At 36.3% G+C, this 26,699-nt stretch overlaps 3 protein-coding genes across 3 annotated transcripts; 2 read left to right on the top strand and 1 right to left on the bottom strand.

Moving 5' to 3' along the window:
- The first annotated feature begins 2,959 nt into the window (after positions 1-2,959).
- On the top strand, positions 2,960-9,327 carry LOC111412027. Its single transcript, XM_023042762.1, has 3 exons — positions 2,960-5,818; positions 7,415-7,722; positions 8,674-9,327. Exons 1-3 carry the CDS (start codon positions 3,471-3,473, stop codon positions 9,042-9,044), a joined length of 3,027 nt encoding a protein of 1,008 aa, XP_022898530.1. The 5' UTR covers positions 2,960-3,470; the 3' UTR covers positions 9,045-9,327.
- A 670-nt stretch (positions 9,328-9,997) lies between these two features.
- Positions 9,998-17,116, bottom strand: LOC111412028 (pleiotropic drug resistance protein 2-like). Its single transcript, XM_023042763.1, has 20 exons — positions 16,554-17,116; positions 16,308-16,428; positions 16,138-16,226; positions 15,939-16,023; positions 15,375-15,665; positions 15,202-15,292; positions 14,202-15,102; positions 13,961-14,121; positions 13,591-13,694; positions 13,344-13,500; positions 13,166-13,249; positions 12,902-13,038; positions 12,481-12,813; positions 12,097-12,387; positions 11,917-12,000; positions 11,654-11,787; positions 11,308-11,535; positions 11,008-11,179; positions 10,648-10,902; positions 9,998-10,543 (listed from the first exon to the last, which is right to left on the bottom strand). The coding sequence occupies exons 1-20, from the start codon at positions 16,919-16,921 to the stop codon at positions 10,271-10,273; spliced, it is 4,359 nt and encodes a 1,452-aa protein (XP_022898531.1). The 5' UTR covers positions 16,922-17,116; the 3' UTR covers positions 9,998-10,270.
- A 7,088-nt stretch (positions 17,117-24,204) lies between these two features.
- On the top strand, positions 24,205-25,678 carry LOC111412029. The gene is made up of 3 exons (XM_023042764.1): positions 24,205-24,347; positions 25,041-25,197; positions 25,284-25,678. The coding sequence occupies exons 2-3, from the start codon at positions 25,042-25,044 to the stop codon at positions 25,329-25,331; spliced, it is 204 nt and encodes a 67-aa protein (XP_022898532.1). The 5' UTR covers positions 24,205-24,347; position 25,041; the 3' UTR covers positions 25,332-25,678.
- Positions 25,679-26,699: the final 1,021 nt, after the last annotated feature.

A 26,699-nucleotide genomic window follows, 5' to 3' on the forward strand; every position in this document is an offset into this window, starting at 1 on the left:
TCCTCCAGATCAAATTACATCCTTGTACATGCAAAGTAAGGCTCGTCAAGCTCGCAAAACAAAAGAGTGCGAGAACACAAAACTAGGAAGGAAAGCTCAAGAGTTTACCGTCAATGGGAGCGAGACCCTCATCACCTCCTGGCAAGGTCTTCAATACCTCGTCCAGATCGAAGTCCATATTTGTATGCACATGCCCAAATAGATTAGTCCAAAAAAACAACAAATAAAAAATATGTGCAAGTCAAGAATAACAGGAATCGGTGGAAGCAGCCTACCAGTAGGATGACTCATCCCCACTATCAACATGTTCCTCATGGTTAGGACCGATCCTAAGTCAGGCGCGAGAGGGGGTTATATCAACCAGCTATTGAATTTGAGCTTTTAGAGCAGAGGAAGCTTCGACTTGACTATTGAAAAGGCGAATTTGAGGATGCCACCAATAGGTATTGAAAGGAAACCAAGCTACTGACGGCTGGACAAAGAAAACCGAGATTTCCAACTGCTATTCAAATTCCTGAACTTAGGAAATAGCAAAGGGACCCTAGCGGGAAAAAAGATAAACGCATTGCACTGAGCTAATCATGCATCTCAAAGACACCTAAAGAGGTCCATGGAAAGCGGAATTCTTCTCCTAAGACAAACATACAAGAAATACAATGCTTTTCTCCAAGCATTGGGATTTATTTGACTAGGAATGAGATGAAACTCATTGAAAATTAACATGAAGAAAGGATGAATGGATAGCGGGAAACCACCATCCATGATGTCCTTATACCCTGCTATCTCACGGGGATCGGACCCAGGGAGCCTCTCTTTAAGACCGGGGGCTCTATAGATAAAGTCGTCGACCCGGTCATACCTAGCAAGACATTTCTCTAGCTTAAGTGAAGAATTGTAAAGGCAAAGGCTATAACTTTTTGGAATTTCAAGGGGGACGACCTCGCCAACCGGGTCTCGTTCGATTTCTAAGTTTTGGTTTGGAGACTTGGTGGAGCCAATATGTCTCTTGGGGAAATTTGAAATAAATGCTTGAGAATCAACTGAAAGGATTTGGCTATCAGACTCACAAGGAAACCCATCAGACAGAGGGGGAGGCTGAACCAACCAACTGTGTGGATAGGCGACGGGGGTTGGTCGGATCTTTTCCGACGTCGATCGGTCCCTCATCACTATTTTCATCGGAAGAAGAAGAAGAGAGGATAGTTTTGTACATGATTTTACAAAACTGAAGAGAAAAGAGGAGAAAATTACCTTGAAAAAGAGGAAACCTTGAAAGAGAGGAAGAACTAAAATGTTTGGAGGAGAAGAAGGTGGCTCACATGTGAGGGACCACTCACTTTTATAAGCAAAAGGGATTCAAAATTTTTGGGGGGAAAATTCCCTCCAAGATCATGCCCATTGATTGGGTGCCAAGTGTACAGTGGAATAGCTACCTGAACCAAATTGCACTGCTCGACTTGTTCACTTGATTTAATTTTATTTAAAAAAATAAATAAAATAATTAAAATTCATATAAAGGAAGTTGCTATTCCGCTGTCGAAAAAATATCGACCAGGAGTAGGGGGCTAATGATATCAGTTAATATAAGAAATCGTTTCTAAAGATATGCAATATAAATCATGACACACCAATGCGAGGTCATCAACCCCCCCGGGTGCGTCTACCTCTACGAGAGACCGTCGACCCCCTGGGGCTCTCTACATCTACAAGAGATCGTCAACCCCCCGGGAGCGCTCTACCTCTACAAGAAATCGTGCATCCCCTGGGCGCGTTCTACCTCCACGAGAGACCTCGACCCCTAGGGGCGCTCTACCTCTATGCGAGACCAGCGACCAACATGGAATTACCTATAAGGTCATCTCCACACTTAACCTTAAAATCTCTAATGAATTAACAAAGTTACATGACGGTCACCACGAACCTCCATGGAGCAGTTAAAACCCTCGACTCAGAACGTGGGGATAATGGAAAGGTCAACGTGGGACACGTGGCACCACAGCCACCCGGCTCTCACTCGGCTTCTGACGTCTATAAATACCTCCCAAAGGCGATACAGGAATGAATGANACACGTGGCACCACAGCCACCCGGCTCTCACTCGGCTTCTGACGTCTATAAATACCTCCCAAAGGCGATACAGGAATGAATGATTGCATATTTTTTAGCTATCTGAACTCCGAATTTATTTTCTCCTCACACATCTACTGATTTTCACACCGGAGGTAAAACGGGGGAGACAACCCCGCCCTCACTTTTCATGTTGCACATATCCGTCGAAGTAGCAGAAACACTAAAGGTCGTAGATAGATTCAGGAGGCATTACTCCACCACCATTTCAATCACGATCATGATTATAATGTTGATTGTCAGGATGCTAAAGTATAATTCAAACTCTACCAATGATTTTTGTTGATGTTTAACAGTATGTACAATTATCAAATTTCCCTACACCTTGGTGAGAACATTTAGCTACGTGGGCCATTCCTCTTTGTAGGCCCAGGGAACTATTCCTTCCTTTAACTGCTTGTGGTGTATAAGAAAGACTTCAGTAAGATGGTCCTATACGTATACATATAAGACTGTTTATTTAGATCACGACAAATCGAATCTTGAATAATTTGAATCATGCCATATTGGCATCTGAGCTCCACTTTGTTTCTTTCTTACAACTGCAAATGTTAAAGCGTCATGATTTAAAAGGTAAATAGTTGGTCCTAATGTGTGTGCATATACGACCAGAAGTTTTTCTTGTGGAGAATTTCCAATCCATCTTTGATGCTGGGCTTTCTTGTGTGGCTCTCAACCCGTTCTGGCCCATATTATTGGGCCTTAGTTGGGTTTGGTGTGGTAAACAGGTGCCTTCTTTACTTGATTTTGACCTCAAGCCCAATGACGTGGCCCATTTCTAAAATTATAAAGTTCGGGCTTTCGCTTTTAACAATCGAAAGTTTGGCTTTTTAACCTTTTCTCGTTCTACTTTACGTGTTTTCCAATTATCCCCAAATTAAACAAGAAACGAAATCCCTTCAAATTCTCTACTGATTCTTCCATTTTGCCCTAAATAAACTTCCCCAGAAACCCAGTTTCCATTTCCTTTTCACGCTTACATAACCACAGTTATCTATCCCACTAACGACAAATGATCGTATCTCGCTGAAAACGCAGCAAAAAAACTGAAAAAGAACAATGGGATCTTCAATCCTAAAGGTTCGATGTTATTTCTGAACAAATATCAAAATCTTGTTGATTTAGAAAAAAAAAAAAGAAAAAAAAAGAAACCTAAGATTGGTGTGTTGGGTTCATTTTCCACTAAATATTTTGGTGTTCTATGTTTAGGATTCGAATGCCTCAGTTCGATATTTTATGTTCACTGATTATTATGTAATGCTACATTTACGAGACCATCTATTTGAGTATACAATCGGTTAAGAAGAGAAAGGTGTATTAGATTCTGTCGTTGATTTAGTGGAATGACGAGAGAAAGGAGATACGTTTTGGACAGTCGAGTTCGATCGCCATCGCCTCAGCGTCGAACACTGAGGTGTCGGGATTTTTCACCGTCCCGGCGCCAGGAGTATTCATCCTATCAACGTAACGTTGATGATTTGCATGCCACAGATGGTATGCAGTATACCGAGAGGTCTAGGAGAACGGAAAGGAGGGATCATTTGGATAGAGATCTCGATTTGCTGTCTGTGAGAGTCTCAGATTATCATGATAGAGATAGAGAGAGGGATAGAGAGAGTGATAGCTATAGGTACAAGGATGGTGTTGGACATTCTCGGAGATTGTATGGAGAGGACTCATTGATTGGGGACTCTGCTTCGATGAAGTTTCGGCAGAATTATGGTTTAGATAATCCTCGAAACTCTGATGGCTTCAATGTGAAAGATAATGTGAATGACTACCGGGGTGTTAGCGATACTAATGTCACAAGAGTGAATGATGAGAAAGATTATTATCCAGGGAATCAATATTTGGATAAGGGTCAATCTAGATTGCCTGCAGAGTTTCGCTATTTGGGTGGTAGCAAGCCTAGTCCCCTGGAAACTGAGAGGACACAGAGCAGGTACACTGATTCATATGCTTTGGATAGTGTTGGTGTCGATGGTCTACCTAAAAGTTTAGGTGGTTATGACATTAGTGCTCGTCCAGCGCCATCTTCAGAATTGCAATATTTGATTAGCGATACTCATGATGGCGGTGACCTTAATTCTGTAGATGAGCTTCATTTGGCGAAAAAAGGTGGAGACATTCACTCTAGGGACAGCTGTCATTTGAGTAAAAAAGATGGACATTTTCGTCCTGAAGATGAGCTTATTAATCTGGATGAGTACGTTAGACCAATTGATAGAGAAATGTACAAGTACAACAGGGAAGATAACCTCCTATCTTTAAGACGCTATTTATCAGGTGATTTTGACCATACAATGTCATCAACTCGGCCCAAGGATTATGCCAAGGGGTCATCTGGTTTCTCGTCTAGGGAAGACCTATATGTGCCATTGCCATCAGATGGTACAAGAATGAGGACTGGAATGACTTCTGAGACTATTGGTTGTGATGGGGGTTCTGGTGAAAAATCACAAAATAGGTCTCCCATGACTTCTCAAGATATCACGAGTTACTCAAAATCATATTTTGGCTCACTAGAGAGACATGGAGCTCATATTTATCCAGCATTTGGTAGAAGCCACACCGACTCGTCGAGTACAAGGTCCAGTGGATTACCATATGGAAAAACAACAATGGATGTTAAAGAATACAGAAGCCAGGATACTTCAAGAACTGACTTTATGTATCCCGTAGATGTAATTGATGAATCGTCTAGAAGACGTTTAGGAGATGATGAACTTTGGAATCATCATACTTCTTCACGAGGAGAGTTGACCCATAATTATTCTGATGCACGTGGATTCTTGTATGCAAGAGAACAAGATGACAAAGTATCAGGTTGCGGTAGTATGCTCCTGAGTTACGATAGGGAATTATATCACAACTATAGAAGCATTGAACCACGAGAGATTCATAGTAATGAGATGGATGGTGGCCCATGGAGTCATGAAGAAAGATCAGACGTGTTGCAACCGAAAGAATATGACCCTGACCGAGTTGATAATAGCTTTCACAAGAGGTTGGCTGCAAGAGATTTGAGTTCAGTTAAAGCATCTGAGAGGAAGCTCAAGGGAAAGCATGTTATGGGTGAGAAATTGCACAAGCATGATGTCAGTAGGAAGAGTATTCGCAAGAGTTACCATCAATGGCGTGGAGGAGAGGATGTGAATCCTGTAAGTTTGTCAGATAAATTCAAATCAAGAAAATATGATTTTGTGAATACAAGTGAATCAAGTGAGGTGGCCAATTATCAGTCATCCTGGGAAAAATTTGTAGCAAATCACTCGAACAATCACCATGTGTCTGGTACCAGAGACATAAAGAAGCGGTTGGGACCACGTCCTCAAAAGCTTCATGTTTCTCAGCGGATGGTAAAGAAATATAAACCTTCATTGGAGAAGAGGTTGGGACCTCCTCCAAAGATTCATGATAGACTCCCATGGCTGAAAAAGGTAAGTTCCAAAAAATTTCCAAGAGTCCAAGATGATTCAGATGGAAATCCTGATGATGTGGTGGGCGACCACTTTGAAGATAATGTTCGTCTTGAAAAGCCTGAACCACCTGAAAAGTCCGATGAGTTCAAGCAGTTGGTGCAGAGTGCTTTTTTCAAGTTTCTCAAACAAACGAGTGAAACGCCAAAAAAAATGAAGACATACACGGAACAAGTAAAAACTTATAGTTTAAACTGCCTCGTCTGTGGAAGGTCTGTGTTCTATAACACGGGGCATATTCTACTCCCCCATTTTCATTGAACTTATTCTTTCTTCTTGTGCTTCAATCAAATAATTTTTATGTTACTGATCTCATGCCGTTGCTTACCTGAGGAACCACCCCATCAGGCTCTCTTTCAGAATATTTTGGTATATCCTGCATTTCATGAATTTTTGCAGTTGTGGATGCAAACCATAGAGAAAGTATTGAGAAATTAAATTTTTAATTATTTGACAGTGAAAGTCTGAAGTTCAATAGTTTGAACTTCCTGAACTCTGTTGCTGGAGAAATTATGGTTACTAAACAGTGTAAGCTTTTTGCATCTTGGCACACGTTTAGTCTGTCTGCTGCATTCTGAGCTACACTTTGTCTTTTGAGTTATTGATCAAAGGATACCTCAAATACCAGTGTTTGAGGCTGTTCTTTACTTCAGGATGTTATATTACGTTAATAAGGAACGAAATTTTGAATTTCATGGATACTGATTAGAAGTTGGGAAGAGGTGAAGAAACAAGGAATGGAAATAGAAATCTTCTGCTCGATTGATTGAGCGAGAGGAATGTCAGCAAATGAATGTTATGTGCCATAATTACTGATTGAGTTGTGACAAATTGGTTTCGGTGGGGAAGGAGCGGAAGATTTTTTCTGCCCACAGGATGGAGAGGGAAAGCATAAAAGATCTGCCATTAATGAAATATATAGTAGGACAAGGCTAGGATAGCTGTAAGCAAAATAAAAGGCCCTATTTAGTAGTATTTGGTTCCTCTACCTTGGTTGACTGCTTCTACTTTGAAATCATGATTTACCTGAGTTAGCATGTCTATGGTCATGCCATGTACCTTCAACTTGAAGGAATCTCACATGGTGGGATAAAGATAAAATTCTATATCTTTATTATACAATTATATTTACATATAAACTTTGGGATCAGAGTGATTACGAGCCTTACTGAGTCATTACTTTTAAGATTCTTGTAGTTGGAAAAAATAGCATGTAAAAAGTTTTGATTTGTTGGCTTTCCTGGTGAAAAGGATTTCATGTTAGGCAATTTCTGATGTTTTCTTTGTTCGGTACTGTTAACAATATATATCTGGAATGTTGCAAGTACATTCATTGCTGTTCTAACTAAGGTGAGGAGATTTCTGATGAAGCATCCTTTTTGCTGAATGAAAAAACTTTTACTGAGTCAGAAATATTGACTCTTTCTTGATGTCCTGCCTGACAGTCTCTTCTACCCTTCTCTTCCTTTCATGTGGATAGTTTCCCCCTTTGGATGATCTTCTTGCTGTAGATGATTTTTGTTATCAAATAAAGTAATTTCAATAGCTCTCTCTCTCTCTCTCTTTATATATATATATATATAAGGATTCTCCCATTGAAAGAAACTAAATTGTTTGCAAACCTTGGAGGAACCCTATCTATCTTATCTGATAACCTCATTAAGAATCTATTTTGCATCTGATGAATTTTATCTTACCTCCCATCTAATTGGTGTCCATGTTGTTTTTTGTAGTTCACCTGCAAACTATTACAATATGTTCCTTTTGAGTTGACTTGAATTGATTGTTTTAGCTGAATGCTGTTTCAGCAAATCAGACACGTTTGCGGACACAGAAAGTTTGGCAATGCATGCCTTCACATCCACCAAGGTTGGCCTCAGGACGCAACACTTGGGATTGCACAAAGCACTTTGCGTACTGATGGGATGGAAAAGTGCAGAGGATTTTAATAGTCAGTGGCTTTCTGAGGTCATGTCTGATGCTGAAACTTCATCCATTAAAGAAGACCTCATTATCTGGCCACCACTTGTGATCATTCATAACAGTACTATAGGAAAAAAATATCCTGATGAGCAGGTTATTCTATCCACTGAAGCTCTAGAGTCCAAGCTCAAAGGTAAATTTCTTTATCTTGAATGATCCCGTTTCTTTAATGTGTTTGCTCATCTTTTTTTTCAGTTGAAATTATATACAATATGTGACTTCCATTTTTCCCCCACTTCTCTTAACCTAAACATTAAGATGAATTTTCTCGTAAGTTGTAGTTGAACAGCATCTGGTCAATTCTGCGGGAGTGTGCAACTGTACAATCGTATGTGTTTACATAAATGTTGGTTATTGCTCCCAACTCAAGATGATTCAAGAGTTTCATACTTACTTAATTTCTATATCTTGTTACCATGTTAGGGTATTGAAAGATGCAAAAACAATTTTTTGATGAAAAGTCTCGGTGCTTGTAGAATTAAAATATGCCCTTTATCAAATGCTAAAGCCTAGTGATTTTTGTGTTATAAATTCCTCTGCTATGGAACCTAATACCTGATATCTTGCATGTAAATTCAAGAACGGGTATGTGTTTATTTCTCTGTAGCAGTATATAATATAAATATTAATAATTATTAAATTCATCTTGGACAAATATATTTTAAAGCTTGTCAATTTGTCCTTCAAAGACGGTACCCTACTTTTTCAATTTTCAAATACCAGTGTTTCTTGCTTTGGCAGTGAAGAGTTTTGCTCTGTTTGTGCGAAGAACTATATACATCCGGATAACAATATTACATGATAATGTATAGTTTAATGATGGAGTGCTTAAAATCTTTTCCTTTAAAACTGACATCATTTTTTTTATAACACATGGGCATACAGATATAGGCCCTTTAAACCTGTAAAGTCAGCTTAAGCTTATTATTGTCCTGAAAACTTCTAATTTGCAAGTCTGTTTTACTGGAGAAAGCCTGGTTGTTTTTGATATTCTCTTTTAACATAGACTTTTAATTCAAATAGTTTACAATTGAATTTCTTCATGTGCTCATTATCTGCGTAATTTTTTTCCTTCCCCTTGTAGACATGGGATTTGGGAACATTAGTAAGGTCTGCATCGGTAAACCTGCAAATCAAAGTGTAATGTTGGCAATATTCAATGGCACACTTTCTGGGTTACAAGAGGCAGAGAGATTGCATAAAAATTATCTCGAGACTAAGCATGGGAGGATTGAATTCATTCAAGTTATGTCCAGTGAGAAAGGAAGTTGTAGTGAAGAAACACAAACAGTAACTGCAGAGAAGGAAGAAAACTTCTTGTACTTTTACCTGGGACTTTTAGAGGATCTTGGTAAACTTGACTTCATCACCAAGAAACGATGTGTGGTGAGGAGCAAGAGGGAGATTCAGTCCATCGCAGATGCACCTTTAAATACTAAAGGAGAGCATAGATGATCATAGGATGTATTGCTGATAAAGTACTGATGGTGTGTTTCAAATATGTGATGGTTAGTTTTTGCTTCTGTCCAGTCACTCACTGAAACTTCTTGTTTTTGGCTTCACCTACACCAGTTGATTTGGGATCAGAACAGTAACTGGATTTTGTTTTCTTTTGGATCCCAATTCCAAGTTTATCACTTGCACTTTTCTCGCTAGGAAATGAGAGTAGATTCTATGTATTTTTATACTGGAATTTTCTTTATTCCATACTGATGCTTAACACAAACGAAATCTTGTACGAGTTCGCAAATATATATATATATATATATATTTCTGTTGTTTTGTCCAATTGTGTCCTGTCTTCACCACGAATCATTTGCTTGATTAGCAATAATTGTAGTTTTGCAAATGTAACCCGTTCAATTGGAAATCTTGAAACTTATTCAATTTGATAAAATCCATCGACGTTATGATGGACATTATGTGCTTGTTACGGTAACGTCTTAGAAGAAGGGCAAAACAAGGGCAAGTCAAATAGGTAAAATTTGAGGTTTGGGCTTCATAAAAATTTGGTGATGTTCGTATCTACACAACATGAATAAATAAATTTATCGGTAAATTATTCTTAAATAGCATAAATTTTGGTAGGCAAATTATTTTGAATTGAACATGCACCATAGAGATTTCTCGAAGTGTAAGTTTTCGATTAATTAATAATTGGTACTATTTGGAACAAGGTATTTTTCCTTAGGGACCTTTGTCTAAAGAAAAAATACCAACCCTAAATAATAGTATTGTATCCCGTAACAAAAGAATTGTAGTAGAAATTATTCACTCCATATTTTAGTAATTGCTTAAACATTGCAGATACTCTAAAAGAGAAAATAAGAAGTGGAAACTGTAATTTTCCAAGGGGTAGGAGAAAAAGTGATTCATAAAATTGAGGTAAAACTTTATTGCTCCTCGCAAGATTCGAATCTAATCTTTCATTAGAATAAATATTTCAGAAGTATCTCATTTACTTATATGATACAGAAGCATTACAAAATTCACCAACACAAAAAGAATAATTTATACATTGAATAAGAAATCAAACCAGGCAGACTACACTTGTACCAAAAGTAAATCAAAGGAAAAATGGAGAAGTAAACAGTTGGTTTTCTCCAATCTGCTGAGCTGCATAACTGATATACATTTAAACTGTATGGTATAAGTTCACACCCCTGAAAGTTTGAATTTCTCTATCTCCTTTGGAAGTTAAGAAACTTGATGCCATAGGCAAACACAAAGAAAAAGAGAAGCACCCAACCAACATGGGCAAAAACCACTGGTATAAGGAAATCATGTTCATAACCCAAGTAGTCCTTAAGGAAATCATTAATCCTTGCTCTACCAGTGTTGCCAGTGAGTTCAAGTTCGCCTGTCTGATCGCCTATCTGAGATGCGAAAATACCGTATATTGTCCAGGCAACAGGAGAAGCCCAGTAGTACCACCTCCACCAGATTGGGATAAGCTGAAAGAATTTGTACACCAGGTTAGTAGTAAATTATTGAAATAGGAAGTATAGTTTTCATATTTTGAAAAGTTATTTTGTGTGGTGGAAATAGGAATACGTACTGGACGGGGGATCAGGAAACCGGAGAACAAGTTCCAGAAGCTGAGGAAGAAGGACATAACAATGGCAGCAATTTGGAAGCCCGGAGTCAATGCGACAACCATCATACCATACATTGAGAAGTAGGTGAAGCACATGAATATGAAGTAGTAGAAATAGAAGAACTTTTCTCCAGTCCAGTGGTATCCAATCATGGAGTATAGTAGTAGAGAGTAAACAAAGGTCTGAATTGCAACATAGATAGTCTCTATAGCCACCTGATAAACAGTGAAAACAAGTTAGAATTGCGATATAAGTTATGAGATTGAGTGATTAGTTAAATATTAACTTAAAAACCTGTAGTGAGATTTTCCATTTCATACCTGAGCAAATGCATAGGGCAACTCTGAGTACATTCCTGCAGCTCTTTCACGGTAGAATACTGTTCTTTCAATTGCTACAACAGATTGAACTGCAGAAGCATTAGTGGCTCCCAAGAAAAGAACTGCAGCATAAGTAGCTCCCAACAGATTGAGCAAGTCTTGTTGTCTATTTCTGTTTGAAGAACACAGAGAGTTAGATTTGAGCTTTTTGTTAGGTAATGTAATATATGACCATAACCACAGTTTAAAAATGTTTAGACAATGACTAAGTAAGCTTCAAGAATGAAATGTTGGACTTACATTTGATCACCCTTTTGCCAAAAGATGACACCAAATAAAATTCCTATGACAACTGTTGTGAAGAACCTAATTGCATTGTACTGCGAGTTCCTCCAGTATGACCAATGTTGTTTCCAGAAGCAAGCCTTACATTGAATCAAGAAGGATTGGGAATATTGTGTAGGGAAGTAGAGATCCTTCGAGCCTGGTGCAGGAGTGCTAAGTTCCTTTATTAAATCTTGGTTCCTCCTGCAAGTGGAAAATTAAGAAAATGATAAAAAAATTCTAAAACAGTAGACAATAATAAGGAAGAAGAAACTGTATAGTCAGGTCTAATACTATGGGTACTGTGTCATCTATCACTCACCCATAAAGATCAGAGTTGGCATAAATTTCGGCAAAATCAACATCGAGTTGAGACTCAGCAGCACTGGAGCTGACGTCTAACATCCAAGTTGCTGGATTGTAACCCTCTTTGATCTTGGGAACTCCTGGTACAGCCTGCATGAGTAAATAGAATAAAATCATGTATCAGCTTATTGTTTAAAGGATAATAAAACTTTATTAGCTTGTGAATGAGCTTTGACCGAATAAAACAGCAGCAAAATCATACAAGAGAGCAAAACTCACCTCGAAATATTCGACGAGCTTATGGGATTGGCGACCAAGAGGTCCGGCATAAATGACTTGTCCTCCTCTCTTCATCAACAGTAGCTGCAAGGAGAAATCAATGTACGAGTGTCAAATAAAATGCAGCTTTACAAGGGTCGAAGATTTAACTATTGAGACAATTTACAAGTGAAACTATACCTCATCAAAAGCTTCAAATATGTCGATGCTAGGCTGGTGAATAGTGCAGACCACTGTTCGGCCTGTATCCACTGTGTTTCTCACTGTACGCATGACAATTGCAGCAGCTCTAGCATCAAGTCCAGAGGTGGGCTCATCCATAAAGATTATGGAAGGATTGGCAACCAATTCTACAGCAATGGTGAGCCTCTTTCTCTGTTCAGTCGAAAGACCGTCTACTCCTGGAAGTCCAACAAGAGCATTCCTCAAGGGATTAAGCTCAACTAAGTCCATTACCTCCTCAACAAACATCTGAAATGAGAAAAACTCTGTCAGACAAAAATGCTCATGAATGGTTTCTATGATACACACGTGTTTCTAAGACAGAGTTATACAGTTACATGCCTTTCGTGTTTCTGTTGTCACGTCAGCAGCAAGGCGTAGCCATGCAGAGTAAAGGAGTGACTCGTATACAGTAACAAAAGGTGAATGGATATCGTTCTGTTCACAGTAACCGCTGACTCGTGCAAATGTTTCTTGGTTCTTTGGGAAACCCGAAATACTTATGCTTCCTTCAATATATCCTCCAGTCTTTCTACCAGCCAAGACATCCATTAAGGTAGTCTTTCCGGCTCCACTGACACCAACCAATGCTGTTAGAACACCTGGCCTGAAAGCTCCGCTAACATCTCGTAACAGTTGCAGTCTTACGTCGTTAACCCCTTGAGTCTTCATTTCCTGATATAAAACGATTTCACCAAGTTAGAAAACTTGTCATAGATGGAGCATATACACTATGAATAAAGGTTTGGAGTGAGAGACTCACAGCTGGCATATCGACGTAGTAATTCACATGGTTGAAAGCAAGTGAGAGGGGCTCGAAAGGCAACACCATCCCTTTTCTTGTTTCATTGTTTACTGTTCCAATACTTCCATGGGGATTTCTCACACTCATTTGAACATCTGTAGTTATCGTTATATAGTAGGTGAATAAAGGTGTCGTGCAAATATTTTAGTTCTTATGATCAAGCAATTATATGTCTCACTACCTTCCATTAGGTGAGAAAAATTATTCTAAGAAACCACAAACCTTCAGCACTTGATATCAATTGCCGTTTATTCTTCTTTTCTTCTTCTCCATCGTCCGTTATGACAGCTTTATTATCCCCCAGAGCTGATTGTTCAACAGGACACAATTAAGAGGTAGACTTCTTTATTATTTACCACAGCATAGAATTCAAAATATCTAGTATGAATGTTTTACTCACGATTTAAGAATGTCAATGCTGCGATGAACAGAACGTTGAACAAAAGAGAGAATCCGAAAAGAGCAAAAATGCATATCCAGTACCATGACTCTGTTGTAAATAAACCTCTGTCTCGAAGAAGAGTCTTTCCAACGGTATTTTCACGTCCTTCAGTGGGCTGCATAAAGAGAAGTATAGAAAACGAATATTAATATTGTATTTTTTGCTTTCAAATTGGCATGTGGAGATAAGAATCAAGAGATCTTACTGCGCTCCATCTCTCAGAAAGAAACTCATTGATGGCAATGGCATTTTGTCCATACATCATAGGAGAAACATAGTATCCCCATATCATCCAATCTTGAATATCATCTGTGAAATGCAAAATGGCGAATAAATGAAGTTTTTACAAGTCAAATTAAACTAAATAATTCAGCATTGAATAAAACTTTGTAGATCAAGTCTGGGTGAGCCTTAAATAAGAAAAAGTACTTGTTTGGAAAGTAAGTAAAGACTTGCTTTCACAAAAGTAAACTTTTATACTAAAATCCTCCCCAAAATGTAACTTAAAAAAAATTTCAAACATGTTTAGCAAAAAAGATTACTTAACATAGTGAATAAAAGAATGAACTATGGACCTTTTGCTACAATGAAGCCTCCAAGTACGAACACCATCAACAAGGTGAAAGTTCCTAGTGTGTTTGCGACCACTTGAGTTCTTCCAAGTGCTGCAATGAAACGGAACAAAGAAAGCGCCATCTGATATACACCAATGAATGCCAACAATTGTTTGAAAAACCTGCACAAGTATAGATAGTTCATCAACAAAAGAGAATCATGATAAAGATTTCATAAAACTTGCGCGGTTTTTTAACTTACCTTGCAGGAGCAGGTGCAAAGCCTATGGTGTAATACGTAAAAATGATCCATAATACAGACTCCATAACTGAAATGGGAATACGAAGGACCCAAATTGGCAAAGCAAAAGCCCAAGCAGGGTAGAATAAACAGTCCCTCTGTTTAAAGAACACGGGAAGCCTGAAAACTGTCATTGCTAACTCTTGCATTCCATTGAACATCACATTGATGAGACTGAAGAACAATGCACCCCAAAATTTAGCAGAAGTTACTATTTGACCAGCTTCCATTTCAGTCCTCAAGAAAACTGTTAATGCAATTGTTGCCATTATTGTTATCTGTGTAGTTTTGAAGATGTACACGAACGAAGCTCGTTTCATCAAAAGCCATTCCCTCGCGAAGCATGCCCTGAAGAGTTCCCAATTTGAGATTCCATATTTCTCTTTCACCAAGGCTGCTGGATGGGTTCTTGACTTATCATATGGAATTCTAAGTTCTTCCACTATTTCTTGCCCAATGTGAAAAGAATTGAAGGCCTCTGCAAATTCAGGTACGGATACATATCGATAAGGTTGGTTTCTTTTGCACCAATACTGTTCTTGGTCCTTCTTTGAAGTCACTTCTTGTAGAAAATCAGCAACTCCCTTCCTTTCTGGACATCTAAATCCCATGTATTCAAAAAATTCAAGAATTTCCTCACGCGGACCCTGATAAACAATCTGACCATCTGAAAGAAGTATAACATCATCAAATAGTTCGAAAGTCTCGGGGGCAGGCTGTAAGAGAGAGATGATCATGGTTATATCATTGATATGAACCATCTGTCTCATAAACTTGACAATTTGGAAAGTTGTGGAACTATCCAGCCCGGTCGATATCTCATCCATGAAGAATGCTTTTGCTGGTCCTACCAACATTTCCCCTGCACCCAATAGAACCATCAGATTGTTAACATCTCTAAGAAAATATAAAATTGTATTGTTCTAACTATTTGTTAAGAACTCGTTGTTGAACCACATACCGGTAGTAATACGCTTCTTTTGTCCACCTGAAATTCCCCTTCTCATATCATCTCCTACCATAATATCAGCACAAATATCCAATCCAAGAATCTGTTGTAAAATCATGATATGTTAAGCTTGCCAGAAAGGGTTTAAAGATAAATATTTGCTTGTAGATACTAATGGCACAGACCTTAAGGACATAATCCGTAATCAGACTAGTTTCCTTTCCTGCCATAGCTGTGGCTTTCATAAATGCATCAATCTCGGGATCAGGTTTAATACCAGCTTCTCTCTCTCGTCTTGACAATTCTAGCAGCATTTCATACCTGGTTCCGACTCCCAGACATCTACCAGAGAAATCTAGCGTCTCACGGACTGTCATTTCACCGTGGTGAAGATCATGCTGGCTAATATAAGCACAAGTTCTTTGGGGGACAAATTCGTTAAATTCATGGCCACAATAGGTGATTTTCCCAGTCACCTGTTCACAAACTCAAAATCAGTTATAAAAATGAATCAAAGGAAAAACGAAAGCATCTTTGAATTCCATAGGTTCAAGTTTCTTTTTGTTTTTGCCATATTTAGCGGTAACTAAATGAAAATTGTTTATAGTGCTTAAACTTCTCTAGATTATAGATTACTCGAAGTATAAGGTGAGAAAAAAAGTTAAAATCTTGTCCATTGTATTGTCTAGTCGTGTCTAATATTGCCTACAGGATATGTTGTGTCAAAAAGGGTGACATAATTAACATACCTTCATATCATCATCGGGTTTCCCTGCTAATGCTTTTAGCAATGTCGTTTTGCCTGAGCCTGGTGGCCCAAGAAGCAAGGTCATCCTGCACACAGATCACCAGTAAATTTATGTAAAAGGGAATGAAGTTCTAAATTTTAAAGCTATTTTTCTTCTGCAATCTTGATAAAACAAGATCTGCAGGATTTTAATCACGCACCTTGATGGTTTTATAAATCCACTCACATCCCTAAGGATTTGAACCACCCTTTTCTTCGATGAAGAAAGCCCAATCATCCCTAAAGCAGCCTATTAACGGCAAAGAAGTCAAGATCAATTAAAGAACATTGCAAATTTAAAGATGATCATATGTGCAAATTGAGAAAATACCTCTATAGTATTCAGGGTTGAGTTGAGCAGAGTAGGCAGTGCCCTTGTTCCAACATATGCATCTCCCTCTATGGATAAATTCTGGAATCTCACTTCAATTTTTGGAATTTCAATTCCCACCCTGTACCCAAAAAAAATAATAATAATAAAAATAAAAAAATAAAAATGCCCCTCTTTCATAATCAGATCATTTTTAAATTTAAGCAAATCAAAGATCCAAATTGTATTTATCATAAAAAATTTCACCTATCAGTCCTATTTCTCAGCCTCAGAAGGAACTTCTCATTATCATCCTCAACAACTTTAAGAATGCTCTCCATTAGCTGCTTCTTATCTTGTGCACCAAGATTGGTGACATCGACCTCAGCATGTACTATCCTCCCATTGCTCATAACCTGCTGCAGCATCCCTTTTCTCATCCGGTCGTACGTCGGCAGCCGCTCGATGGCGGCCCACTTGAGCTCCGTCTCATCATCCAACTCCTGCCGCCGTGTACTATTCCTGGTGAACACATCCGGCGGCCCTTGCCACACTTCTCTTATACTCTGTGACCTCCAGCTCCTCTTACTACTCGAAGTCCGAGACAGATCATCTCCGGCCAGTGCAGCCGCCATTTTAAAGTCCCTTTTAAGCTCTCCTTTTCTTTTTAACAACAGCACTTTTTGCTTCCCGCACAATAAATATATCAGAATCCAACTATACCAGTACTAAGACATATCTGTATATTGATAATTGAAACGTAACTAATTGCATGAATTTTTGGTTGCATGCAGTTTCTCTTTCATTTAAACTGCTTTCATTTGTTTAAATGAAATGAGAAACTGGTAAATGACAAATATTTTCCTGGGAGAAAATTATCTACTTATATATTCGTGGGGTCGGGGGAGAGTGGGGGTGGTTTTATTACATTAATTGCGGTCAAAATTAGGCTACAAACAGAGGCTTCCGCTGTTCAACACGGTGACAAAAGTACAGTTGGAAATATTCAGGTAGGAGAGGGATCAGGTGATATTGTGTATAGACTAATTTTCGTGATGGTTCGATCATGGCCGTCGATGCACGCTGATTGTGGGCCCTTTATTTAATTAAAGGATAAATTCTTCAAGGGCTTCCGAAGTGTGACAAACATGTTTTGAACTTTTCGTATATGTTCCAACTTTTTATCATTGTGCGCGCAATATTGTTACTTAGGGCTGGGCAAATCTCCCGAACCGAATCGAATCGAACCCGATGGTTCTTGTCAAATTAAGTACCCGAACGGATATCTGAATTGAGAACCGACAGGTACGATTCGATTCTCGGTTCTAGACCAAGAACCCAAGAACCGAATAAGAATCGAATATTTCTAATTTTTTTTTATATTGAGTAAATCAGATTATGTTAATTTTAATTTGTTCTAAACAAATTAACAATTTATAAATCCAAAATTTTGACCCAATAATTTGTTTCATTTCTAATTTTTTAATTTTTTGCCCCATAATCTATTTTATTGTTTCATTTCTTAACACAACAAGATTGAATCCATTAAATAACTCTAAACACCTACACTAAAGTGCATAACGTTGTCTCGACTCTCGTACTCACTCTCGTAACCTCGTTGACATTTCAAAATCTATACAATCGTCGGCTAATGCTGTGACCTTCGATCGAAGTTGCGACCTCCGTCGACCGAAACTTTGATCGTAGTGATCATTTGAACAAGGTAATCTACTAGTCTATTGCATTCCAAAATCATTGAATATATCATTAATTGTATTTATATAATGTTGTTATATATGTTAAAAAATTTAATTATAGTACAGAACCGAACGGAACGGAACGGAACCCGAACTGTTCCATAATTATACTAGAAACCCGAAAATTTTGATTCAGTTCGGTTCTAAAGAGAACCGAACCGAACCAAACCGACCTGCGCGCCATCCCTATTGTTACCTAACCAAATATGTCTCTTTAGATATTAAATTAAATGGTCATGCGACGCATATGTGATGTCTGTCAAAAGAATAAAAATGTCTAACTGATCTCTTCTATTCATGTCAAGACGGGTTGTGTACGTGTCATGTAATCATTTAACTTTTAAATAGACTTTTTAGTAGACGAGACATTGGCACACAATTTTTTTAATATTGATAAAATGAGTATCAAAAAGGGGAGGTTGGTGATCAAAGACGGAAGCAGTCGATGCCCTAATAGCTTTAACTAATTGGATAGTGGCCTGTGCTCAATATGGTGGGTGTAATTTGCTGCCCAGTTGACAGAAGCTTCTGACGTTGTTAATTTCACGCAAGGTTCTCGCGCGAGGGCCATTCAATTGCCACCATCACATGCTCTTATAGAGAAATTAGTTAATTCATTGATTTGCCCCTATTTGACGGGAATTAAAATTTGGATCCTGTTACGTGTATATTGAGATTTACATAATGTATTATTTAGATTTTCATATAAGTTAAAATCAATATTTAATTTTAATCTCATATCGTATGGAAGCTATGACCTTTCAACTACGCATTTTATGAACTTTTATCAAAATCTATTAAAAATCTAATTTTAATCCCTAATAGACATTTTATGCATGAGCTGACTTTCTCAAATGTTTTGTTCACATCCTATTTTCTCAAATATTTGAAAAATAAGTGACAGTGATTATTTATTTATTTATTTTTGGGTCTTCTTTTAACGTTGTCAAGTCCATGGATAGAGATGGAAAATATTGATGTGGAATAAAGTATTAGAAAAGGGTTAAAAAAAAGTCAAAATTATTAAAGGCGTGTTGTAAATATGTCGGGTGTTATTTTCATATCAACGTTATAACAAAATCGTACAAGACTAATAAATTAGATCAAAAATGTTATTTGTACATCACTTTTTTTACATCAATTTTCACACTCCCTCACAAAGGTAGGGTCCACGATTATTTTAATCGTGGATCCCACCCACTTGCATGTATGTGTACTGTGAAAAAAAGTGTACATGTAGAATGGTTGAAATTAGATAGAAAAATAAAAAAATGGATCCGAAATCATTTCAGCCAAACAACAAACTACTCGTCATTACAATTTTGTTGCAAATTTCTAGTTCTTTATTTATATCAATCCAGTATGACTCTCATACATGAAATCTCCATTTTTCTAGTGTTAGGCATTCCTATGACTGTGAGTGAAGACCTCAATATCAAGAGATGAAATGGATGTAGCACCACTAAAACTAATTGGCATTACTCTTTATCTCTAGGTCGAAATTGGTCGAGTTTCTATATTCGAATGATTCGTCGCTTTTCTTGTTTTGTTTTACTGATTTGACTCAATGATTATTTTTTTCTAATTCTACTTTCATTCCAATCATTTCCTTCATGATATGTCGAACTGTTCATCTCTCTTCCTTCGATCGTCCCAAATATGCCACCGCCATTTTTACTCGCTCGAGCTTTAATAGTATGGAGAAAACTNAAGTACTAAAAGGAATGGATTAATATATATGTACTCACAAATTTTGACAAAATGGGTTACACACACTCACAAAAAATGCGGACCCCACATGAATTCAAAAATGCCGGCTGTATGGTCCCCACCCCTATTGCAGAAATATCTTGCATGCCCAATTTCAAATAATTTGACTTGTAGAGGCCTTAATGGCTCAAAACTTTGTACACACATACGTACCAAATTGAAATTCAACCCGAGTTTACAAGTCATATTAATGCCTTCTGGAGAAGGACTCGGGGAAGAAATTTCCGACCGCATGTCACAATTTAGACATATGAACTCCGGAAAAAGGGATATATGAAGAAAATGATGGGCTTTAGCCGTCGACTTGATCGGCCTCCATCAAATGCATCAAGGAAAGTGCAAGTTGGGCAAATGGTCACTTCTTTTCAATATGTCACTAAATTTAATTAAAGACAGTGATTTCTTACCAATATAAGTCCTTATTTGGACATTGGAATTTATAACTGCATATATTCAAGTCAAAAATTAAGGTCTATTTCTTACCAATATAATTCTTTATTTGGACGTAGGAATTTATAACAGCATATATTCAAGTCAAAAATACAGGTCATTTTTTTTCTTCAATCTTGGTATTTTAACTGTCCCATTAAATAGTCAGAAACTCCCTTTGCAAAATCAAGTAAAACAAGATGATAAAAAATTTAGGCTGCGGTTGGTTTAGTTTTCCATTTTTTATTTTCTATTTCAAAACGATTTTTAGTTTTCCCTGAAAACGGCGCGTTTTTGGCGTTTTCCATGTTTTGGAAATTTCTAACTGAAAACGCTCAAAATGATAAAAAGTTATTTTGCGTTTTCAGTTATAGATTTTAACTCGTTTTCGAAAATGCTTCGAAAACGACGGATCAAACGCGTTTTCTGCGTTTTCGAAAACGAAAAATGGCCCGAAATGCCAAACCAACCGCAACCTTAATTTTAAAAAAAAAAATTTGTCTCAAGATCTTTACTATAAATAATTATATCCTCATTATAACATAATCAATCACACAAAAGACTACGAAATGACCGTCGCAACGTAATCAAACTACGAATCTTGGATTATTCATTTGTGTTCAGATGAAATCACTTTTAATAAAAATATAGCTCTTGTTTGAACCACATTTTTTTATCAAAATATATTTCCAATCGTACATGTTATTGAGTTTGACCATAATTTTCGCTCAAATTGTAAGTTTTCAAACACCAAGTCAACCAACGAAGATAAGAATTGAAGAATTAACTAACATTGGATTAATTATTGAGATTGAGTGCGGTGTTGCCTTTTGGCATATTGCGCAGAAGCCAGAATTTGACCGTTGTTAATTTCCAATTTTCTATTACTTCCACTCAGTTCTGCATCAAGCTACCATATTTATGGGAGTTACAAGAATTTTTAGGCTCGAGAAAAGAGTCCTCAATTTTGACATTAAGCCGTGTTTGATAGCAATTAAAATTAAAATTTTAATTTAAATCGAAGTCAACAATTAATATTAACCACACATTTAATGAGAGTGATGAAACTGACAATTATTCAACCACATATTTCATCAATTTTTATCAAAATCTATTAAAATTCTTATTTTAATCACCACCAAACATGAGGTAAGTCAGTCCTATACATCATATGTTAAAGATAATATTTAGATAATACTTTCATTTTAATGGTTCAACACGCTATCAGAGATAGCAAATATCCAGAATTTGAGTCTCCCTATTATCTATTTAAATCAATTGTTCACACATTAGCTTTTGATCAAAAAAATGAATAATGACTATTATTTGAATAATATATATTTTATCTATCTAACAGCTTAATTTTTCAAATCATACAGTTCAATATTATATTATACAAGAACAAAAAATATCGACTAGAGATCATATATGCACATGTAACACATCTCATACCATCCAAGTACAAATTATTTTAATTAACTTTTGGCTATGCAATTCTCATCTCTCACCATATTTTACCGTAGCCGCTGAATATAAAGGGTCAAAAGAACCCATTTTAACAAGTCTTTTATATCCAGAAGGTCGCACTTCTAATTTATTTATCTTCAATTAAAAGTCACAACATCTTTTGTATGCAACTACACCGATATCCCACAATTTCTCACAACATGATCTATAAATTACTTAAGATTACTTGCAATCTTGGCCGTTGATTTAAATTAATAATCGTAAATGATGTGTACCTGAAGCACGATGGTGATCCTATAGTAGAATTATTGAAAATCTCTAATAATCTTCTTTGAAGGATATGTATCATTCATCTCTTTGATTTATTATTATTATTATTTGGTCTTTTTGAGTGATTATTCAAGTATTACTGCATTGATTTCAAGATCATATGAACAGACAAATGGAAGAAATATTGGATAATTTGCATATGAACAATGTATACGTATAGAAATATGAAGAGTGGTGACAGATGAAAGTCACGTCACATCTCTTGTCCTCGTCAAGTATTATTTCGCTATAAAGTGTTGTGTTCATTATCACGACACAATTGATCAATAATAATCAATTAATCGATTTGTGCTCGACTTTGATTATAACGTGGTACTAATTGTAGGAATGTTGTGTGGTCGACTTGTGTATAGCTTCAAATCAATTCGGACGCCTAAAAAGGAGACAATTGCCTAATTAACTGTTGTGTAAGCCCATTACATGTCACATGTACTGATGTATGTTTATGTGAAATAGGGATATAACAAAAATATAAATGAAAATAAATTTTAGCATAGAATCTCATAAAAACTTGGCAATTAAATAGAAAACGAACACATTCTACAATGATCGAGTTTTGGATCTTTGGAGTTGTTAGAATAAGAGTATGATTCAAATTCTTTGTTAAAGATATTTGAGAGTTCTAATTAAAGTGCATAATAAGAAGAATTTTATTTGGAATGCTATCATGAAATCCTATTCAAGTTTACTTGGTAAATTCTAATTGAAATTCTATTTGGAAGCCTATTGGAGTAGGAATTTGTGTTGAAGTCTAAAAGACCATTGGGATGAAGAAAATTGAGATTTTGGAATAAAGGATCCTAAAGTGGGTGCCGTGGCTCCAACGATTTTCGCATGACGGTGCAACGCCACCTATCTGCTTTGCCTCTTACCCAATTTTTCCTCCTCTACTCCGTTTTGGACTCCAATTTCTTGCATTCTACTTCAGTTACAGCTCTACTATAAGAGTTTGGATGTCTTCTATTTGTTCCCTATATATAGTTGGCACTTCATTATGATTTAGTATGAAATTAGAAACATTGTAAATATATAATCTTTGTGTTCTTTCTTCATATTATAATAAAATCTCAATTCTTGATATAATTGCATTGTTTTTGTGTTTTTATGATCAATTGCTTCATATTGTGGCTGAATCTTTTATTTTCTTTAAAAAAAAAAATGGTATTGAATTAATTCGGTATTATCTCCCGTTTTCACAACATGAGTGACCTAAGCTTGAACAATGGATTCCATTTATGGTTGTAGTACTCAAATCACAACAGTTAAAAGATGGGGTCAGTTCCAATGACAATTTGATAAAACATATTCATTTTGAGAACTAAATTGGTTTTTACATGTAAATTTAATTGAATGTGAAACATGGAAATAATTTATATATCCAAAAGGTTTTATTCAGTGTTGATTCCAGTGCTTTTCTTTGACTCTTGGAGTTGCTTTGCATGGAAAATTATTTTAAGATCCTTCTTGGCAACTCTCCTTTTGACTTTTAATTTCATCTTTTACTAGCAATTTGATTGTTAATTTCATGTCCTATTTCAACTAAATTCTTGACTTGCACATCCTTTTGAAACTTTGAAAATGGTGACGAGTAGAATTTTGACCATTAAACTAGTAAACGGTCACAATAAAGAATCCCAACAAGACTCCATCCAAGAGATTTTTTGGGTCGTACTGTGCCATTGTTTTGAAACTTGCAGCCTAAACAAGCCAAAAAAATTTGGTAGTTTAAATTCGATATGGCTCACTTTATATCCAGAATTGATGAATTACGAGTAAAAAATATGATGACATCAAAATGCGGAGGTAAAAATATTACCTAAAGGCTAAAAGTAAAACATCCCCTTCCTAAAATAATTCATAAATAAATAAATAAGGGCAAAGCTCTGTGTACGGAGCTCTTACCGACCCCTCACATGGGATCGGTCCCACGTGGACTTCAATGAAATAAAAAATGAAGAAAAAAATCTCGACTCCATCCCTTTGTAAAAACCTTTACTGGGTTCTGTAATGTGCCTGCACTGCCCAATAAATAATCACTGCTGGTAGTAGATGCGTACAATAGAGTACTATAGAAGAAGTTTGGACCCAATAGATGCTATTTTTGTCATTTCGGTTTGTTCGGTCCTTGACAGCAGGCCCGCTTCCTGAACAGACACCAGACAGGAAGAAACTCACCGGTCTGACCCGAATTTCTTCACAATTTTCAACCCTTGCCCTTGCGATTGCCATTTTTAGCACTCTCTTATTATCATCTACAGTGTTACGGCTCCAGTCTCTGCTACTTCGTGCCTTTCCAACTCACAATCAGGCAAGTTTATTTTTCTCTCTCTAATCTTGATCATACTTTTGTTCCCAAAATTTATCATTTTGGCCTAGTAGTAAGTTTGTCAGTATCTAGGATTCGTTCTTGTTTACGGATATTTGATCTGTTGAATTCGTTATCCTATATTAGATCTAGGCCTTCAGTCCTTTTCTGTTTTTAATTTTTGTTTGATGGTCGTATCTTTGAGAATATGTAGTTTGTGCGAATGTATTTCATTGGATTTTGAAGGTTTAATATTTGTGTTGGGAATTTTGGTATAGCTCGTTGAATCTCAATTCCTTGTTGGAATAGTATTTGGCGTCCTGATGTTAAGAATTGAGTAGAGAAAATGCTGTTATTACAGTGAGGAAAAACGAAAAATGAAAATTGTTTATTTTTACTGCTAATTTCTTGCACTTAAAATAATCCCCAAAGATAGAATATGTTCATTTCTGTTTAAAGGTTGAGCAAGTTTGATTTGCCAATCTTATCTCTACGCCCACCTGTCGGGATGAAGAAAAACAAATGTAGACTGGATAAATCATTGAAATGCTTATCTGACTTCTTCTTGTCAACATGAAACTTACTCAGTAGATTGAGAAGTTGTAATGAGTCTCTTGGTTATCGATTTCCATTTTTCTGAGAAGTTTTGTTTTAGGGAATAGAACAGAATAGTTGAAGAATAAATGAATAATGCAGGATGTCTGAAGAGCCCTTTAGACCATGGGAAAAGCTGGTTGAGAAGCAGAAGTATTTTCAGAGCATCCACAAACACACATATCTGAAAGGACCGTATGACAAGATTACTTCAGTCGCCATTCCTTTGGCTTTGGCTGCTACTTCTTTATATATGATTGTGAGTTCGTTTTGCTCTTTTAAGTGTTTAGGCTATTTTTATTCAAATTGAGTTTGATCTGATTGTTCTTGATGATCGCCGTTCAGGGAAGAGGGATCTATAACATGTCTCATGGGATTGGGAAGAAGGAATGAGGATATGTTTTCTGCACAGTGATTTCAAAATAATATGTTCTTGAAGTATGCTTTGTTTAGTTCGGACATGTTATGAGTAATGGATGTACGTTCTTTGTCCTCGATGACTTGGTTGCAATTCCCATCATTCGGTTTTCCTTGGAATACGATTGAAATTCAAGAAGTATCCGTTTAACTTTATGATATTTCTTAGTAAATGAAGAAGAATTGACGTAAATCTTACTATGCCTTGAAGTTTGTTGAACTTAACTTGGTTAGATAAGTATATTTTTCAGTGTTTCTTTGTACGAGTCGTGTGCATAAAACTAGCTATGCTTTTGCTACAAACTTGAATGGCCGTTGTCGCATCTTTGAGTTTTGTTTCATTGGCACTAAGACTGTTAAGAGTGTTGTATTATTTCCTCTTGATCTTTATTTGGTCCCATTAGCAAGTGTTACATAATAAATCGCCTTAATGAGGAGAGATTCAACTCGTAAATGTGGCACGTGTGTGGACTGGAGACCTTAAGTGCCAATTTGGCAATTTCATATTGCCAGTAGTGCTATAAAATCAATCTATGCGTTAATATGTGAAATGAGAGGTATAATTAAATTGAGTCTGTCATGCAGTGCTATGCAGCTATGGTATTGGGAATGGTAGTGTACTAGTCACAGTGGGCAATTATTGGGTTTCATTTTTTATTTTCAATTTAAAAAGTTATTTTTAAATTCAAACTTTAATTTTGATTTTATAATTCGTAGAATCAATAAATATTATTTATTGAATAATGTTACTTGTACACAATAAGGTTATATAATGGTTTACATATAAATAATGTGTCAAAAAGGGGGTGAGGAAGTTTATTTTACTCTATTTTTATTTTTTGTTGAAGAAATTATGGCTCAATCATAATTTATCATATTATGTGTATATAAATTATTATATAAATAATTGTAGACATCTAGAACAATCTATCACATTTCATCGCATCACATGTATGTAAACAATTATATACATGTAACACAATATTAATTATGAATGATGTTACTTGTACATATTGAAGTTATTGTCGAAAGGAAATGGGAACAGAGAATTAGTCTAGTTGTATTTTTTACACAGTTTAAGAAATTTTATTTAACTTCTGTTTGGTACCAATTAAAATATAGATTTTAATTTAAGTCAAAGTTAACAATTAATTTTAACCACATATTTTATGGGTTTCATAACTTTTTAACCGTACATTTCATCAATTTCTATTAAAATTTACTAAAAATTTGATTTTAATTTCCATAAAATAAGGGCTCAATGTTGTTGAAAAATCAATTTTTGCAAAGAATTTTTCTAATTTGCTCTTATTTAGTTGTCAACTTGTAAATAAAAAAAAAAAA

Source organism: Olea europaea, chromosome 16, assembly GCF_002742605.1.
Source record: "Olea europaea var. sylvestris chromosome 16, O_europaea_v1, whole genome shotgun sequence".
NCBI lineage: Eukaryota > Viridiplantae > Streptophyta > Magnoliopsida > Lamiales > Oleaceae > Olea > Olea europaea.